This window comes from Lacerta agilis, chromosome 16 (assembly GCF_009819535.1).
Source record: "Lacerta agilis isolate rLacAgi1 chromosome 16, rLacAgi1.pri, whole genome shotgun sequence".
In the NCBI taxonomy this organism is placed as follows: Eukaryota; Metazoa; Chordata; class Lepidosauria; order Squamata; family Lacertidae; genus Lacerta; species Lacerta agilis.
In genome coordinates, this window is record NC_046327.1 from 32764634 (window position 1) to 32784804 (window position 20171).

Below are 20171 nucleotides of genomic sequence, written 5' to 3' on the forward strand. Positions count from 1 at the left end.
GAAATATTCTGTTAAAGCTGCCCCAGGACTCTTTCTAGCAGGCAAACATGCCAAACTCCATAACTCTTTCTTTGCTTATTTAAAACCCTTCGACCACGAAGGGAGCCAATAAAAACTTCAAAACCAGGAAAGGACCATCAGCAATGCAGAATGCAAGTAAGAGGAGGAGATTAAATAAATCACAGCAATTAAATACATCTGGAGCAGGCAAACCCCAGCCAGGTAATTAAATCCCATAAAACTCTGCTGGAATAGGAAAGTTTTCAATTGATGTTAATTATACTAAATTATTGTTAACTGATGTTAATTATTATAAATGTATCCATTTAAAATTAACTACTGCCTGAGGCAAAGTTTTTTAGGAGGGGCAGAGGGTGGCACTGTGTAAACCCCCCTCCCCCAGTCTCCAGATCAAAGGTGATCCATGATGAGGCAAAAATACAACTCACGGGACATTGCAAGGTAGGAGCTGATTGTGATTAAAACCACTGAAATGAAATAACTTAAAGCAGGATGGGGCCGTAGCTGTCAACTTTTCCCTTTTCTTGCGAGGAATCCCATTCGGAATAAGGGAATTTCCCTTTAAAAAAGGAAAAAGTTGACAGCTATGGATGGAGCCAGGAGCTTCCTGCAGGACTGGGGTACTCTGTGCTGGAAAGAACAAATTCTGTGCCAAGGTAACCCAAATTCTGCATCAGGAAATGCTGAATTCTGCATCCGGCATATGTTGTACACATCGGGCATATTTTCCAGTTTTGCATAACCTGCATTGTCTGCATGGTTTATTCTGCCACCATTTCTTCCAGGAAGACAAAAGGAGCTATTCAGGGCACCAGAACTCCCACCACCACCAGGCCAGCCACTGGAAAACTTACTTATTGACATCCCTGGCATCTGGAGTCCATTGCCCACAGCCTTTCAAGTATCTTCTTTGGCGATCACTCATAGCCAAGTAATATTGTCTTCCAAAACAGGGTTTTAGCAGTGAGACCATAAGTGACGGTGGAGGCCAATTCTGGATCCACATGTCCTTCCACAGCGGGGACCTAGGTTTCCGGGCGGGAGTTAATTAATCACAGTGAGGGTTTGCCAAGCATGCCTTCCTCTTAGCACGTTTCTCCCATAGCTGTCAACTTTTTCCTTTTTTTAAGGGAAATTCCCTTATTCCAAATAGGATTCCTCACAAGAAAAGGGAAAAGTTGACAGCTATGGTTCCTCCCTTTCATCCTGAGCTGAGTGTCTTCAAAGCCCATGACACCTTTGGTAAAGTCTGTTCTCCAGTTGGAGCGCTCGCAGGCCAGTGTTTCCCAGTTGTCGGTGTTTATACTACATTTCTTTAGATTTGCCTTGAGAGAGAGTCTTTAAACTTCTTTTGTTGACCACCACCATTCCGCTTTCCATTTTTAAGTTCGGAATAGAGTAGTTGCTTTGGAAGATGACAATCAGGCATCCACACAACACGACCAGTCCAGCGAAGTTGATGTTGAAGAATCATTGCTTCAACACTGGTGATCTTTGCTTCTTCCAGTACACGGGCATTAGTTCGTCTGTCTTCCCAAGTGATGTGTAAAAAAAATCAGAGACACCTTTGATGGAATCTTTTGAGGAGTTGGAGATGGTGTTTATAAGTGGTCCGTGTTTTACAAGCATATAGTAAAGTTGGTAGTACAAAAGTTCGTCCAGGTAGTGAAAGTGATATAAGTTTGATTTAAGTTGTTTATTCTAAAGTTATTGTGACTTTTATATTGGATCAGATTGTGACTATTAATGTTTGATGTTCTATTATGTTTTTATGTCTTGGAAGCCGCTCAGAGTGGCTTGGGCAACTCAGCCAGATGGGTGGGGTATAAATGAATTATTATTATTATTATTATTATTATTATTATTATTATTATTATTATTATTATTATCATCATCATCATCAGGCGGCATGTGTATCTTTCATATTTCATGCCTCAGGCATCAAACTGTCTAAGTTCCAAGTCTGAACTTTTCCAGAATGAGTTGCACCTCTGCTGTTGATCTGAATAGCCAAGGTTTTCTCCTTTGGCAGCAATGGAACTCATTCATTCAGGAATGAAACTTGGTGCCCTTGTGTTTATTTTCAATCTGTTTTTTGCTACTGTATAATAGTTGTCCTGTGGTTTGGAAGTTCTAACTCAACTTGGCTCCCTTGGGAAGAATTGTTCCACTACTACACCATCCGCACAAACCAGACTGTAATTGTAGGGGTTGCCCACAAACCCTACAAGCACTGTTTTTGGCTGCGTGCAGCAGGAGGAAAGGGCAACAATGGCGTATTTTCCAAAATAAAAATATTCTGCTTCAGTTTCTTCCTCATTGCACATGCCGCCAAAACACTCCTTTGAAATTCCTGCAAAATGCATGAGTTTCTTCTCTGTCCACAAGTTGGCACTGTTTTGCATCCTGTTTGATTCTCTGTGCAGGAAGGGGGGGTGGGTGGCTGGATGTAGAATTCCAGTCCTTTCCTCACCCCCAACAGGGCAGAATGAGACAGCTGCACCAGGCTGCAGATTTTGGGCAGCAAGTTATTACAGTAGTTATTTAATCCAAGGGTCCCAACTCTGCAATTGATTCTATCATTCTATGAACCACCTGGAAACTGAGAGTCTTGGTGGCTCGCTTACTGATTTTCCCACCTGTTGCAATTGTAATGCACACTAAATGCTGTGTGGGTTTTTTATTGCTTCTTTCATTTCTTATACAGCGGCACCTCGGTTTAAGAACAACCCTGTTTACGAACTATTTGGTTTACGAACTCCACAAAACCGGAAGTGGTGTCCCGGTTTGCAAACTTTACTTTGGTCTAAGAATGGAAGCCGAATGGTGGAAGGGCACTGGCAGCGGGAGGCCTCATTAGGGAAAGCGCGTCTCGGTTTAAGAACGGACTTCCGGAACGGATTAAGTTTGTAAACCGAGGTACCACTGTATATTGTATTTTGTTGAATTACATTTTGAATTCCATACAATTAAGTGAATTAAGTGTCCTGAGTCAGCTTTCTGAGCCCGTCTGGGCTAAGTCATATTATTCTATGCCTTCAAAAATACCCAAAATCAGTTTTCAAATGACACACGATTTCTTCCTCAGTGCAGAAACACCAAATAGCTATCAGTCCTTCCTCATCGAAAATTCATCTTAAAGTGGAAAGTTCATCTGATCATGTGGATCAAAATTCTCCCATGTTGTAGAGATAACAACCAGTGGCGGAGTAAGGCTCCGCGGTACCCGGGGCGGCAAAGGAAACGCCCCGGGGGCGGGGCGTCGTGACATCACATTGTGACGTCATGACGCTCCGCCCCCAGGGCGTTTCCGGGGGTGCCGGCGCCGCTTCTGCAGCCCTCTTTTAAGCCGAAGAGCTCGCTTTTAAGCTCTCCGGCTCAAAAGGAGGCTGTGGAAGCGGCAATCCGATGACAGAGTGCGCCTGCGCGTGCAGGCGCACTCCGTCGTCGGGCCGTGCGCTGCCGCTCCCAGGGTGGCGGAGGGAGCGGCAGCGCGTGGGAATGGTGGGAGGGGCTGCCTCTTGTCACCCCCACGTGCCGCCGTTCGTTCCGTTGCCCCAGGAGCAGCAGCACCGCACACACCGTGCGCTGCTGCTCCCGGGGGGACGGAGCCAGCGGCAGCGCGTGGGGCTGACAAGCGCCGGCCCCTCCTGCCACTCCCCACGCTGCCGGTCACCCCGGGAGCAGCAGCGCTGCACGGACGGGGTGCTCCCTCGGCCGTGCGCTGTTGCTCCTGGGGTGACGGAGGGAGCGGCAGCGCTTGGGAATGGTGGGAGGGGCTGCCGCTTGTCACCCCCATGCGCCGCCGCTCGCTCCGGTCGCCCCGGGAGCAACAGCGCACGGCTGAGGGAGCACCCCATCCGTGCAGCGCTGCTGCTCCCGGGGTGACCGGCGTTGCCTGGGGAGTGGCGGGAGGGGCGCCGCTTGTGGCCCCCACCCGCCGCTTGTCGCCCCCACCCGCCGCTTGTGGCCCCTGTCGCCCGTGGGCGTACCGCCCCCACCGCACCCCCCTAGCGACGCCCCTGATAACAACCATAAAATCATTACTTATGAAGTCCTGTTCTCTCCCCTGATCCATCTCTAAAGAAACAGAATGCTACAGAGCAAAAGGCATTTGGGTGTCATTAGCAAAAGTTTGTAATTACCCTCCCAGGTAATATAAAAGTGTTGCCATTTTTGTTGTTAAAATATATTTACATAAGGCAACAATATTGTTTTCTATGCAGCTCACATGCATAAAATGATAAAATCCAATTAAAATAACAATATCCTAAAATAAAAACTTGCAGCAAATAAACTCCAGCAGAGAGAACAAAACCAAAGTAAATAAATAAAAAATGCACGGACACATGAAACAGTAAAATGTTATAAACTTGGGACCATTTTTATGAAGTCTTGGTACAGGAATGACCATAAAGCTACCATAGTACCAGGCAAGCCTCTCCAGGGAGGCTATTCCACAGTGGCGCCACCACTGAGAAGGCCGTCTCTCTGGTAGCTACATACTTGATTTCATTTCACCAAGGAACAGGCCTCTGATGATCTCAAGGTTAACGACAGGGGAGGCAATCTTTCAAATATTCTGGCTCGCCATTTAAGTGCTTTTAAGGTTAAGGCCCACACTTTGAATTGGGCATGGAAGCAGACTGGAAACCAGTGCTGCTGGTCAAATTGCGCTGTCCCAGTTAACAATCCTGCAGTCCAATTATGGACCAACTGCAGTTTCAGGACCCTCCAGAAGAAGGTACATAGCTCCATAGGACAGCATCGGCTTTGCATGCAGTTTCAAACCCTGGCATCAGGCTGACATCCCGGAGAGAACAGCTGATGTCAACAATACTAAGCAAGATGGACTCCCTCCTCTGGCCAACTCCATCGGGCCTAGGAGGCGGGCCTACACTCAACCGCCACAGCTTAAGAGGCTCCAGAGAAGCCTCCGGAACACTGCTGCTGTTGCTGCTGCTGTGAGTGCCTGGGAAGACCGCTCCCTCCTCTGGCCAACTCCATCGGGCCTAGGAGGCGGGCCTACACTCACCAACACAGCTTAAGAGGCGCCGAGAAGGGCAGCCTCGGCTCTTGCTATGTAAATTACTATTGTTTGTATAATGTATTTTACATTGTAATGTAGCCAAAGCAAATTCCGAGTATATTGAAAAATGTACTTGGCCAATAAATTATTATTCTATTCTATTCTATTCTAAGCAAGATGGACCGATGGTCTGACTTGGTATAAGGCAGCTTCCTATGGTCAAAGGCAGCACCATGCAAGAATCTCAATGGGAAATGGCCAGAGCATGGATAATTGTGGCCATACCATCTCCATTCAGTTATGGTTGCAAGTGGTGCAAGAAGACCTTCACCAGCAGCTGGTACTTCCGGGAGGCTGGGGAATAGACTATAGTGGCTCTCCCCAGCATTTGCCTTAAAAAATAAATAAAAAAAAAATAATTTTTATTGTTTTATACTATTACTACAAAAAATAAAATATACATTCACATTCATTTATCAACTTTGGCTATCATAGCCATGACTTCCCTCAGACCTTCCACATGGCATTCATATTTGTATCTTGATAATATACTTCTTTAGTCTACCATTGCTTATAATATCATATATCTCTTAATCACTTTAACTACCATAATTACAATATTTCTACACATTAACTACAAAGCTTCTTGAAGTCCTATTAACGTATTCAATTGCAAATTGTTAGTCAAATAGTTTGTGAACTTTAACCAGTCTTTGATGAATTTCTGGTCCCGCTGTTCCCGGATTCTTCCCGTCATTTTGTCCATTTGCCTTTTGCTGCTGCCAGACTCCTCTGGAGTAAGAATATGGGAGCCAGCTGTACATCATCTAGCCTAATGAGAGGATCCCTCCCCTCTGAACTGCATTCAATGGCATAGAGTTGTGGGATATAGCTATTAATGATAAATTAACATGTGTCATTAAGGTAAGACGGGGAATACGCAGGGGAAATGATTTTGAGGAGATACGGAGGGTGTTTGCAGAATTTGTGCTGTTAAAACGGAAAGGGGTCAAACCATTGCAAGAGGTGTTGAAATTTTGGGAGGTTGGATAGTTACAATGGAATAGTCTCAGTGGTGGGGTGTACATTTTTATTCTTACTTATTTATGATTATTACTTTGTTAAAATAAAACAATTTTTAAAAAGTCAATTAATTATTATTATTATTATTTAAATGAACTGCATTCAAGTCAGGCTCCTTGGAATGTAGGAAGACCAGTACCAGAAACTTTATTGTCAGTTAACTTGTGTTTTGCTTTGCATTTATGTACATAAACCTAGATCGGTTTCTTAAAAATAATTATAACATTATTATTTATAATATAATTTTATTATTTGTACCCTGCCCACCCGACTGGATGGCTTCCAACATATACAAAACCATAATAGAACATTACACATTAAAAAGCTTCCCTATATAGAAATTGTTGGTTTCTGGCCTTTTTTAAAAAAAAATACTGACATGCTCTGTATTTCATATATTTGCATTTTTGGAAAGTTTGCTGTGAGCCAGTTTGGGAAGGTGAAAAAAGGTGCTCTGATCTACAAAGGCCACTTGGTCCTGTAACGACGGACTGGATCAACAAGCACCCCAAACTGGGAATCAGATCCTTACACAGGATGCAACCTGCTCTAGAACAGGGATAGGCAGAAGGTAGCTTGGGATTACTTTCAGAACTCAGTGTGGCTTGCGGTAGGTTGGCAAGGATTTCTACCCTCTTGTTAAACAGCAACAACACATACACACAAAATTAAGCCGACAGAATGAAGAAAGCAGGGGAAAGAAAAGGGATGCTTCTTTAGTGCAATGAGTATCTTCTATCATCATAGGTAAAGGGACCCCTGACCATTAGGTCCATTCGTGGACGACTCTGGGGTTGCGGCGCTCATCTCGCTTTACTTCAGTGTGGTGCAGTGGTTAAGAGCGGTAGACTCATAATCTGGTGAACCGGGTTCGCTTCCCCACTCCTCCATGTACAGCTGCTGGGTGACCTTGGGCAAGTCACACTTATTTGGAGTCTCTCAGCCCCACAGAGTGTTTGTTATGGGGAAGGAAGGGAAAGGAGAATGTTAGCCGCTTTGAGACTCCTTCGGGTAATGATAAAGCAGGATATCAAATCCAAACTCTTCTTCTTCTTCTTCTTCTTCTTCTTCTTCTTCTTCTTCTTCTTACTGGCCAAGGGAGCCAGCATACAGCTTCTGGGTCATGTGGCCAGCATGACTAAGCCGCTTCTGATGAACCAGAGCGGCGCACGGAAATGCCGTTTACCTTCCTGCCGGAGCGGTACCTATTTATCTACTTGCACTTTGACGTGCTTTCGAACTGCTAGGTTGGTAGGAGCAGGGACCAAACAACGGGAGCTCACCACGTCATGGGGCTTCAAACCGCCAACCTTCAGATCAGCAAGCCCTAGTCTCTGTAGTTTAACCCACAGCGCCACCCGCATCCCTCTATCATCATACTGGTGAGAAATTGCCATCATTTCGTCCGACATCATTTGGTCTTACTACCAGCCTCTGGATTTGGCCATTTGGGGTAAACCACATTCACCTTTCTCAAGCTGGAATTCAGCTGATGTGTGAATTCCATTAACATGTGACCCTGAAATCCTGGATCCCCCCCCCCGCAAAACTGATGCCAAAGTTTAGTGCTAGCTTTGTGCCGTTTTTGTGCCACAAACCCGTTTCACGCTCCCCCCCCCAACCAAGCAATTGACACATCAAATTGGGGTCACAAGTTAATGCAAACTGACTTCAAACATATCACATGTGGGAAAGCTCCGGGACCCCCTTATAAATCCAAAGAGTGCATTCTTTAATCTTCTGTTACAGCTGTCGCTTAAATTGGGTGCTTTTAAAATTCAGCGGCTTTTTCTAACACCCATGGCAACAGAAATATGCGCCAGAGTCCAAAACTCCAGAATTCTCGCCTCTTTCCCCTAGCCTTTGACACCTGGGACATGTGCCCTCAGGACAAACACACTCCAAAAAATTCGTGTGACTGCAATTTGTTTTAACTGTTCTTAATACTGAATTTTAACTTGTAACCCGCTTTGGGAACCACTGATGAAGTTTAGCACGCTACACCTCATGTCCACAGGATGGACTGTGCGGAGGCACAGACTAGGGCAGCACTTTTTTGGAGGGGGGAGGGAGAGAACTTCGCCAGATGTAGCTTCTCCCTTCTACCCTACCAACACAGTTTCCCCAAGGCAGCGAGAAATGGCTGGGATTCCCCCTGGCTTTTACGCAGAGCCTTCTTCCTCCGGCCTCGGACGTGGCAACACAACTGAGAGCCAACCAACGGATCGGCTGGCTTTCGTCGGGAGCAGCTCCGATTGAACCCGGGGAGCTCGCTTCCAAGTCGATGCGGCTTGGATCGCATCCGGCTTCCCTTTCCCTGGACGGAGCGGGGCTGCGCCGGGAGGAGCGACCAGAGCGGGGCTGGCCGGACCAGGCCAGTCAGGCTGGAAGAGGACAGAGGGCGAGACACGCTTCGCTTCGCGCTCCGGGCCTGGAGGAGCGACGCCCAGGCGGGTCTCTGCCCCGAGGCAGCTGCCGCCGCCGCCCCCGAACGCGCTCCGCCCTTCGACGGGAGACGCTCTCGCTCCGCCCCATCGGGTTGCCCGAGCATTTCGGGGGCGGGGGGACCCGGAGGAAAGCTTCGCCCAGCGCCTCCGGGGCCGGCGAGCGCTGGGTTGGCTCTCCCACCGCCACCCGTCCGCCCCGTCGTGCCGGACTTTGCCCGCTCCTTGGCCCCGCCTCGTGAGAGCGGGTGGGGAGAGTCGCCAAGGGTCCTTCCCAAGTGGCCCCGGGCCCGAGGCTGCTGCGCTCTCGTGCGCCCCCCTGAGCGCCTCCGGAGCTGCTCTTTGTTCCCGTGCTGATGCCGAGGCGAGGAAACTTTGTTTGTTTGTTTGTTTGCGCTCCTTGCCAGGCGGTCTGCCCCTCCCCCCCTTCGATCCCTGAGAAGATCTGGATTGCAGAGGACTTCCAGGAGCCGACGGGAGCCCCTGCCCCACCCTGGCGCTCCAGGTCCGGCTTTCTGCCCCCTCCAGCCGCTCTCACCAGGGACTAGAAGACTGGCGCCTTCCTCCCCGTTGACTGAAGCCCAGCGCGGCTCTGCTCTCCTTCCCCCAGGGACCCGAGGCTCCGGACTGTGTTTGAACCGCATGGACTAAGGAGCTGGATCCCGCCCGATCCCGCAGCGGCAGGTTGCTCTGCAAAGATCATGCAAAAAGATCCCGACGCACTCATCCACGCCCTGTCCCGGCAGCCGCTCAACGCGGAGCCTCTGGCTTGGCCTCGCCACCAGGGCGACGTCCAGGTGACGGTGCGGAGGCCCAGGTCTCGAGGTGGGGACTTAGCTGCTCCCAGAGCTGCGCTGAGGAAGACCTTGGTGGCTGTGGATGTCGTGTGCCTGCTCGTGGGTGAGTGGGGCGCGGAGGGGCTGGGATTTTACCAGGAAAGTGGGAATTTGCTCTGGAAACCAATTAGCTTTCTCGAGATGAAATCCTGAATCCAGGCAAAGGATTCTCTTAATCCCCCTAATTGGTGATTTGCAATTGCTTGATTTTTTTTTTTTGTGTGTGTGTGTGTGTTGGCGTGCTTATTGCATGTAGCTTATTTCACCTTCTGGTTATTTGCACATCTGGTAATGCAGCAGGGAGCTGGGTACAATGTTAAAAGATAACCAGGCAGCCTGTGCTCATTTCTCCAGCCTTTCATAGAATCATAGAGCAAGAAGGCACCCTGAGGGTCATTTAGTCCAACCCCCTCCAATGCAGGAATCTTTTGCCCAACATGGGGCTCGAACCTACAACCCTGATATTAAGAGGCTGACTGGTGCCAATTCTGCAAGCTGGAAGGGTCTATCTAAATCGGAACATGTGCAGCCCAACACTCTGCTCAGATATTATTTTAATTCATGGAGCACTTTGCTTTGATCCTTGGCAACCACTGCAAGGGACATTAAGCCTCCATATATTCAGCCCAGCTGGAACAGGAATACCTTAATCTTTTTCCCACTGAGAAGTTTAAGACACTAACAGCAGCATAGTTCTTTCTTTACCCTTTTGAGTTGTTGGGCCAGAGGCTACTGTTGAGATCCCAGCTCAGGAGTAATTATTATTATTATTATTATTATCATCATCATCATTATTATTATACCGCGCCCACCTGGCTGTGTTTCCTCCAGCCACTCAGGGACCGTGCTGGATACCTGGAAGCCATGTGGAGGATTCGAGGAATTGTAGCAGTTGCATTTCTTCTCTGGCTCTTTAGTTCCGGATGCCATTGCATGATTCCTGGTGGGGAACTGCTATGATTAAAACATCCTGATCACACACACACACACACACACACACAATTTGTATTGGAAGCTCTTCAGCTTTTATTCCCGTCTTTTGGACTTGTTCCTCTCTGGTAGACTTTTAGCAACACGTTGCAAAGAAGTGCACATGGAAGAACCCGAGGAACCCAGTTTGTGATCAGAGGTGACCTTGCCTTGAGTCAAGGGGAGGAGACTGCCTTCAGGGCAGAACTACACATGAGAAGGAACCCATACAGCTCCCCTGGTTAATGATAATACAGAGGAGGGGTCACCTTCAGAGGAGATCTGGTGGGTGGTAGGGCAGGGCTTCCTGCTTCCACACACCCAGTGGTTTTCCCAAACCACCCCTCCCCTTCTTTCCCCAGTCAGGCATATTTCTGGTCACGGGTCATGGAGGAGAACTGGTGAGTGGAGAAGGGTTAATTACCCCTGAAATTTGTGTTTTTATAAGGAATCACAGGGTTGTGATAACATCTAGTTTCTCCCTTAGACATTGGATTTTCAGATGCCTGGCCCATGGGGCACAGTTGCTCTATTAAGCCCTAGTGTAAATAAATATAAATATAAATATAAATATAATATAAATAAATAAAGTATTACTTATACCCTGCCTATCTGGATGTGCCTCCCCAGCTACTCAAGGTGGCTCCCAACAGAATATTAAAAACACAATAAAACATCAAACATTAAAAACTTCCCTAAACAGGGCTGCCTTCAGATGTCTTCTAAAAGTCAGATAGTTGTTTATTTCCTTGACATCTGATGGGAGGGCATTCCACAGGGCGGGCGCCACTACCGAGAAGGCCCTCTGCCTGGTTCCCTGTAACCTCACTTCTCGCAGTGAGGGAACCGCCAGAAGGCCTTCAGAGCTGGACCTCAGTGCCCGGGCTGAACGATGGGGGGTGGAGACGCTTCTTCAGGTATACTGGGCAGAGGCCATTTAGGGCTTTAAAGGTCAGCACCAACACTTTGAATTGTGCCTGGAAACGTACTGGGAGCCAATGTAGGTCTTTCAGGACCGGTGTTTTATGGTATCAGCGGCCACTTTCAGTCACCAGTCTAGCTGCCGCATTCTGGATTAAGTGTAGTTTCCAGGTCACTTTCAAAGGTAGCCCCGCGTAGAGCGCATTGAAGTACAGTGGTACCCTGTGTTACATACGCGATCCATTCCGGGTCGCGCCACGTAACCCAGGCGTACTTAGCATGAACGAACAAAGAAAAAAAGGAAAAACCCGGAAGTTTGCGGGTTTTGCGCTTCTGCGCATGCGCGAAGTGCGCAGAACGCTTTTGCGCACTCGCATGTTGCACAAGCTTCGTGGAGGACTTCCGGGTCGTGGAGGTGCGTAACCCGAACCTACGCAACACGAGGTATGACTGTAGTCCAAGCAGGAGATAACTAGAGCGTGCACCACTCTGGCGAGACAGTCTGCGGGCAGGTAATAAACCTATGGTCAGAGTTTAATGAAATGTCATGGTGGAGCCATTGCCCCAGGGCACCCAGCCATCCTATCTTAGCTTGCTCTGCGTGGTTCAATGCAACTGTTGGTTTCTGATTCAGCTAAGTATGGAGAAGGGCAAGAAGCTTTGGGGGTTCAAAACTCAACCCCTAGAAACCTAATCCAGCAACACTTCTGCCTTATGACATCTCCCCAGGCACAGCCCATTTGCTCCCAAAGCATTGCTCCAAAACCTCAGGGCTAGAAACTTAATTGGTTGCCGTTTAATTAAAACTGATTTTCCCAGGGAACTAAATTCTATCCCCCAATACCAGATTTGGGGTTTACACAACCCCTTAATTACCTGCTGGATGGTGTTGATTAATACATAAGAGAGTTGAGGGGAAACTTGGGAAGGCAAGTTTCTGAAGCGGGAAACGCAAGTTCGAATCCCAGCTCAGCCAGAGAACTATTGCTCCCGTCTCTTTAAATCATTTTCTGGCCAGGATCCCAACTGGATGTAGCTTGGAAGTAGAGGAGGGAGGAGGTATCAGGAGGGAAGCATTTGAGAATTGAGACTGATGGGAAGTGGAAACCACTGAGGTTTGGAAACCGTAGCTCTAGCGCAGGGGTCAGCAAACTTTTCCAGCAGGGGGCCGGTCCACTGTCCCTCAGACCTTGTGAGGGGCCAGACTATATTTTGAAAAGAAAAAAAGAATGAATTCCTATGCCCCACAAATAACCCAGAGATGCATTTTAAATAAAAGCACACATTCTACTCATGTAAAAACATGCTGATTCCCAGACAGTCTGTAGGCCGGATTTAGAAGGTGATTGGGCCGGATCCAGCCCCCGGGCCTTAGTTTGCTTACCCATTCTCTAGCGCAGGCCATGGGCCACATCATTCCCACGGAGATTGTCTGTGGGCCAGACATGCGCAGCGCGATGCCAGAAATCGCGTCTGTGCATGTCTGCGGCGCCGGAAATCGCGTCTGTGCATGCCCAGACGCCGAAAACCGTGCCTGTGCAGAAGCGATTTTTGGCGTCTGGGCATGCGCAGATGCGGTTTCTGGTATCTGTGCATGCGCAGACGCCATTCCTGGTATCTGTGCGTGCAGGGACTTGCCAAGCAGGTGGCTCATAGGCCGGTAAAACGGTCTTTGTTGGCCGCATCCAGCCCATGGGCCTGAGGTTGCCAACCCCTGCTGTAGCAGGACAGGGAACAGGATGGCCCTATGCATTCCCCTCCTCTCTGCTACAGCAAGGGCAAGAGTCTTCCGCTGTAGAACAAACAAAGCTGAGACAGTGTGTCCTGCAAGAACCAACGTCTGCCTTCTTTCATGCTTCCCTGGTTATTCTGGCCCAGATGTCACCAATATGCCACTCTGCATGTGCCTGCAAAGCCTTCCCCATTGTCCACAGGGTGCCTTGCCCTCCCCTCTGATGAAATTAGGCCTGTCAGGGGCTAATGCAATAGGTTGGGTGCAAGATGTTTGGTGTAGTGCCCATAACAGTTTCTGCAGTTTGCAAATGGGCCCATGGGCCCCAAAAGAGGGAAACGTGAGTCACCTGAAACATTTACTGAATATCTCTCTTTTTTATATAACAATCTATTGATTTAACAAAAAAACAAAAAAACCCAATAACAATACAGAAACTAAGCAAAACAAAACAAATTGACTTCCCTCTAGTCCCTTCCTTGTTTCTATAATTTATCAATATACTGCATGTCCATTGTTCAGCTTGAAACCATATTTAAATTACTTATTATCCATTCATAACAAAATTACAAGTAATTTAAAAACCCTGCTAATGTAATAATCATAATCATAATCATAATTTATTTGTACCCCAGCCACTCTGGGTGGCTTCCAATTGAGTGTTAAAACAATACAGCATTATTTCATTATAAATCATTTCCCAACATTTCTTTATGATTTTACAGTCCCACCACATATGGAAAAATGTCCCTTTACTAGATATCTCAAAAGGACATCATAAGAGACCCTTGCTGGAGCGAACCAAAGTCTTCTCTAGCCCAGCATCCTGTTTTCCACAGTGGCCAACTAATTCAAATTGAAGGCCAGGTGGAATAGCTCTGTCTTACAGACCCTGCGGAAGGAGATCAAGTCCTGCATGGCCCTAGTCTCGTGAGACAGAGCATTCCACCAGGTCGGAGCCATCACTGAAAAAGCCCTGGCCCAGGTGGAGGATAGTCTGGCTTCCTTAGGGCCCAGGACCTTTAAGCTATTATTGTTCATGGACCTTAGGGTCCTCTGCAGGACATACCAGGAGAGGTTGTCCTGTAAGTACGAGGGTCCTAAGAGAGGAACCGCTTGTACCATTGCTGCCATGGTAAGGTTATCTGTTTCCATAAAGTTCAAGGAAGCCTGTGTCTCAGTGGGCTTCTGTCTATAAAGGCAAGCATTTATATAGTGCTTTAGGGTGTTCAAACAGCTTAACGAGCATTAGATTTTTTTTTAATCTTTTAACAAACCTGTAAGTTAGATCAACTGTGTTGTACCCAATTTGCAGATACGGCAACTGAGGCTGAGAGAATAGATTGCCTAAGGGCTTCCTATTAGTTCATGGCGGAGGAAATATGATCCTTAATTGCTGGCTGTAGATGTTTAAGGGCAGAGGGTTCACCTCATTCTAGTGCCCTTACAATAGTACAGGTGTTGTTAACCAGGGTTTGAAATTAGCAGGCGCATTTTGCGCCTAAAGATTCTCAATTTGCAAGCACCTCAAAAAGTCTGGGTGCCATTTTTTGTGCCTGGCTGACACTCAAGGATTACTGAAATGTGTGTGCTTTGAAGGCTCAAAGTACATTTTAAGGATAGGCAATATGTTAAGGAGTTTAACAATAAAGGGTAGAGTGTTTTGAAAACTGAAGTATGGTACCAATATTTTTTATTGTAAACACCAAATTAAACATGTTTTAACAATTTATGTTAAAAAAAGTGATATCAACAATGTGTCACATGTGAATTAGGTATTAGTTCATGCTAATCAAAATAATAAATAAAAAGTGTTGCCAATACCCCCCTCTCCAAATGGCAACGAGATATTCTGTTTTGGCACCCACAACCCAGGTCCCAGGAGCTGTTTGGCTCCTAGCTGTTCTATCCCAGTTTCTAACACTGTTGTTAACTTTTAAATGTGGCCATATCCCTGTGAAAGAAGCCGAGTAGATTGGCAGTGCTCTGTTTGCATAGAAACCAATGGATCCTTTCTCCTCCACTTAGCTATTGCCAAGGCAATACAGGTGAAACTTGGAAAATTAGAATATCGTGGAAAAGTCCATTTATGTAAGCAATTGTTTTCATTAGCTACTGGAGTTTAATATATGAGGTAGACTCATGACATGCAAAGCGAGATATGTCAAGCCTTTGCTTGTTATAATTGTGACGATTATGGCGTACAGCTGATGAAAACCCCAAAGTTGAAATTGTTAATTTGGGGTTCTCATCAGCTGTACGCCATAATCATCACAATTATAACAAATAGAGGCTTGACATATCTCGCTTTGCATGTCATGAGTCTATCTCATATATTAGTTTCACCTTTTAAGTTGAATTACTGAAAGAAATGAACCTTTCCACAATATTCTAATTTTTCGAGTTTCACCTGTATGTACTCTGTGCTTACAAAAAATAATAATAGTCAAAGTTCTGCACCAGAAATGGGAACATGCAAATTAAGCAAAATGTGCCTATAGATATACAGTGGAACCTCTGTTTTCAAATGTAATCCGTTCCGGAGGACCGTTCAACTTCCAAAACGTTCGAAAACTGAAACGGGAAGCTTCAATTAAATAGGTAAACTCAAAATGGAAGCTGCGTAGCACGTTCGGCTTCCAAAAATTGTTCGAAAACCAAAGCAGTTACTTCCGGGTTTTTGGCATTCGGCTTCCAAAACGTTCGTCAGCGGAGCCGTTCGTGAACCGAGGTTCCGCTGTACAGGTATATTTTTTCCCTTGGTTTTAATGTATCCATGTGGGTTGGGGTTTTTCTTTTGTTTGTTTATTTGGTTGCAAGTCACTTTGAGTTGCCTTGGGCAAGAAAAAGCAACGGACAAATGTAATAAATAAAATACGTTGGCAAATTTTGCATGGTTTGTGATCATCTAGTAGGCAAAAGGGGCACACAAGTGGCGTTCTCAGACCACCGGAAAGCCCAATGGAAACTCATTTGGTGCCTGAAATTCCTCTGAACTTTCAAGTGCAGGGCAGGGAGAATATGAAGAGGAGTTACTTAGGACTTCATTTTTTGCCCCATTACCTCATTCTCTGCTTATGTGCAACATGACAGAATTTCACAGTGCCCAGCCCTTGGCACTGCGACCCTCTGAAGCAGGGGTCCCCAAACTAAGGCCCAGGGGCCGGATGCGGTCCAATCACCTTCTAAATGCAGCCTGCAGACGGTCAGGGAATCAGCGTGTTTTTACATGGGTAGAATGTGTCCTTTTATTTAAAATGCATCTCTGGGTTATTTGTGGGGCCTGCCTGGTGTTTTTTACATGAGTAGAATGTGTGCTTTTATTTAAAATGCATCTCTGGGTGATTTGTGGGGCATAGGAATTCGTTCATATATTTTTTCAAAATATAGTCTGGCCCACCACAAGGTCTGAGGAACAGTGGACCGGTCCCCTGCTGAAAAAGTTTGCTGACCCCTGCTCTAAAGGGCTAGAAATGCCAGGAGCAAAACTATCCTATTAGAGGGAGGGGTTGTCCCTTTACACTGATCCTTGGAGGCCAGTCTTGTGAGCTGCTGCCTCTATGCAGCAGGACTTAGCAGAATGAACTCGCTATGCTTTGAACCAAAGGAAGTAATACACAACCCCTTCCCATCTGAGGAGGGAGCCCTGCAAGGCCACTTGAAGTAAGCTGTGATCATGCACCTTGCTCAAGCCACACTGCGACGGAAGATCCTGCTGAGAGGAGCTTCCAACCACAACCGCAAACCCAGATTTCAGCAGTGGTCAGCTGCAGCTGAGAGTTCCCAGTGAGATTTGTAGGGATCCACTGGAGAGCTCTGATTGGGAGCTACCAAGTGAAGCCACTTGGTATTTGACACCAGTTCTAAAAGGTGCCACCTACAGTCCCTGCTTGCCAAGGAACAACCAGGAGCTCATTCTTTCTTTCCCATACACATCTTGACCTGTCCCATCAGATCTGTGTGATGTCGGGTGACAGGCTGATAGGGCGTGGGTTTTTTTTGGGGGGGGGGGGGAACAGCCTTGCAGACCAAATTAGGATCCCTGACAACCCTGATCCAGGGGTCAGATATCAGTTTCCTTGAGAGTTAAAGGCATGGTAATTAATTTTGGACCTGGTCATGCCATCCTGCTTCTTAGTTTCTTGGCATCTCTGTTGTGTGTAGGCAGGTATGCGGGGAAACTTGAAATACAGTTTGGGGTTTATGCCTGAAGTTGTCTTATCTGCTTTTGTGATGGTAGCCTGTCATACCCACAGGATTCCTGATTCAAATCCCTAGACACGTTTTTTTGGGAGAGGCTCATAGCTCACAGGTAGAGTGTGTGCTTTGCACAGAGGCCTATAGTTCATATCCTTCGCATCACCAGTTAAAAGGATATTGAAAAGCAAGGCTGGGGTAGAAGATTGCCTGGAGAGCTGTTACTTGCCAGAGCGGGCAGTACCAAGCCAGCTGCACCAAATCAGTGGTTTGGTATAGTTCATTGTTTATTTATTGAAAGTACAGTGGAACCTCTGCTTACAACCATAATCCGTTCCGGAGGTCCAGTCATAACTGGAAACGTACAGTGGTGCCCCGCTAGACGAAAATAATTCGTTCTGCGAGTATTTTCGTCTAGCGGTTTTTTTGTCTAGCGAAGCGGCAATGCAAACCGCGGTTTTCGCTAGACGGGGGAAAAATTTCATCTTGCGAGGCAGCCCCATAGACAAATTCGTCTTGTGGGGCAGCCTTCCGCTAAACGAATGCCTTTGTCTAGCGAGTTTTTCGTCTAGCGAGGCATTCGTCTAGCGGGGCACCACTGTACATAAGTAGAGACGCACGGGTGAGCTCCCGTTGCTTGGTCCCAGCTCCTGCCCACCTAGCAGTTCGAAAGCACGTCAGAATGAAAGTAGATAAATAGGTACCACTCTGGTGGGAAGGTAAACGGTGTTTCTATGCGCTGCTCTGGCTCACCAGAAGCGGCTTAGTCATGCTGGCCACATGACCTGGAAGCTGTACGTCGGCTCCCTCGGCCATTAACGCGAGATGAGCGCCGCAACCCCAGAGTCGGACATGACTGGACCTAATGATCAGGGGTCCCTTTACTTTTACCTTAAAAGTATCTAAAAAAAGGCTCAGGAACATTGGGCGGGTGTGGAAGAGCGCAGAAGGCTGATATAGAAAGGCTTTAACTATCATTTACAGAGCACTCTGTTATGTTCATTAAAACTGATTTGTGGCACAGGTCGTCCTACGAATCTCGAGCGCTGCTGTGCGGAGCCGAGCAACACTGTACGTTGCAGTAGGATCGGTCCCCGAGAGCAGCAGGGAGGTGTAAAATCGTCCTGTACTTATGAAGTAATGGGGAAACCAGGCTAGCGTGAATTGGGGAGCAGGCCTTGACCTTTCGAGGGTTGAAATGTGTGACACTGTGGGAAAGTAATTTATTTATTGATTACATGAAATTTATATACTGTTTGATTGTTTGAACAAAACAAAACAAAACCTCAAAGCAGTTTACAAAACAATAAAACCCAGAAAAAAATAAAGCAATATTTTTTTAAAAAAAAACACAAAAAGTTAAAATGGTAAAAGAGTTTAAAATCCACACCAGCATTTCTAAGCATCTGGACAGGCTTGCCTAAACCGGAATGTTTTTAGCACGTGCCGGAAATGAATACAGCGAAGGTGCCTACTTGATGTGAACCAGGCAGGGAGTTCCAAAGTATGGATCGCATTTTCACATTGCTGTTACTCTTGTCCTTTTTTGGGGGGGCCCTCCCCCACTTGAGGAAGAGAGTACAGTGGTACCTTGGTTCCTGAACTCAATCCTCTCTGGAAGTCAGTTCGGCTTCCAAAACATTCACAAACTAACGCGCAGCTTCTGATTGGCCCCCGGAAACAATGCTGACAGCCGAAACAGACGTTCGGCTTCCAAAAAACATTCGCAAACCACCTGAGCCCTTGGCTCTGGGCAGCTGACCAAGCAAGGCAGTGTGAATGTCTCAGTGCAGCTGAGAGCCCTGTATATTAATTCGCAAATCACTTCTGGATTTGTGGCATTCGGGAGCCAAGCCATTCGGGAACCAAGGTACAACTGTAGAGGGCTAGCCAAGCGAGGCTGGCATCTGGTTCTTCCTCTTCGTTCTGAGAGTGGGCCACTGGGGAATAAAGCCATGGTGGAGCTGGAATTTTGGTTGGTGGGAAGTAGACTGTTGGACAAAACAAAATTAAAAAATAAAAAATTCCTTCCAGTAGCACCTTAGGGACCAACTAAGTTTGTTACTGGTATGAGCTTTCATGTGCACGCACACTTCTTCAGTTTGTTTCATTGGACAAACAAAGCTTCCATCAAGTGTCTCTCCTCAGTGGGTCACAGAGCAAGAGGCTCCTGGTTTTTAGCCCTGGTGGTCCAGCCCGCCTGCTTTGCCCCCTGCCTGGCAGTGTTCCCAACCCCTGTGGGCATCCCCTAGCCTTCTTCCAGGCCCAGCCCTGTTTTTTTAATCCCTCTTCCCCCTTTGCACTGAGGAAGCGCCACAGGTTGAGTCTTGCTCGCCTGGGTGTTGCTGTGGGAGGGGGCCAGGCAGGCTGCCACTTGTTCCCAACATGTCAGGAGCAACACCCAGCAGAAGAACGCCAGAGGAATGTCGCCGAGGGCACAGAGCTGGTCCCTTTGGCACAAAGCAGCTCCATCCAGGAGACTGAGCCGTAACAGGCAGCTGCTGAGCAGGGACGGGAACTCTAGCGTGAGGGTTTGCAGCCGTGCAGAGCAGCAGCCAAAGATGTCAAAGGATGGCAATTCCAGATCTGCAGCTCATGGTGCCAGCTGGGTGCTGCTTCGTGCCTCGTGGTCACAAGAAAGTCCTATATATATAATTCCTCTGGGGTGTTGCTGAGCCCTGGCACCCAGTCACTGGGCCTCTCCCTCTCTGGACCGCAACACCTGAGCCCTTGGCTCTGGGCAGCTGACCAAGCAAGGCAGTGTGAATGTCTCAGTGCAGCCGAGAGCCCTGTATATTAATAGCCCTCTCCAAGTGCCAGGGAATCTGTGCATGCATTGAGAAGGCTGAGGCTCCATATAAGGTGAGATGGGTAGTGATTATTCCAGGCAAGGGGGCTATTGTGGGAAGCTGGAAAGTTTATTGTGAGATGACGAGCAA

General features: G+C 47.3%; 1 protein-coding gene across 1 annotated transcript in view; it reads left to right on the forward strand.

Moving 5' to 3' along the window:
* Positions 1–8666: 8666 nt before the first annotated feature.
* LOC117060866 (phospholipid phosphatase 3-like) overlaps positions 8667–20171 on the forward strand; it is a 32318-nt gene continuing 20813 nt past the window's right edge. The window contains exon 1 of the mRNA XM_033173442.1: positions 8667–9477. Coding sequence (XP_033029333.1) covers positions 9279–9477 — 199 coding nt within the window. The 5' untranslated portion in view covers positions 8667–9278. The remainder of the gene's footprint in view (positions 9478–20171) is intronic.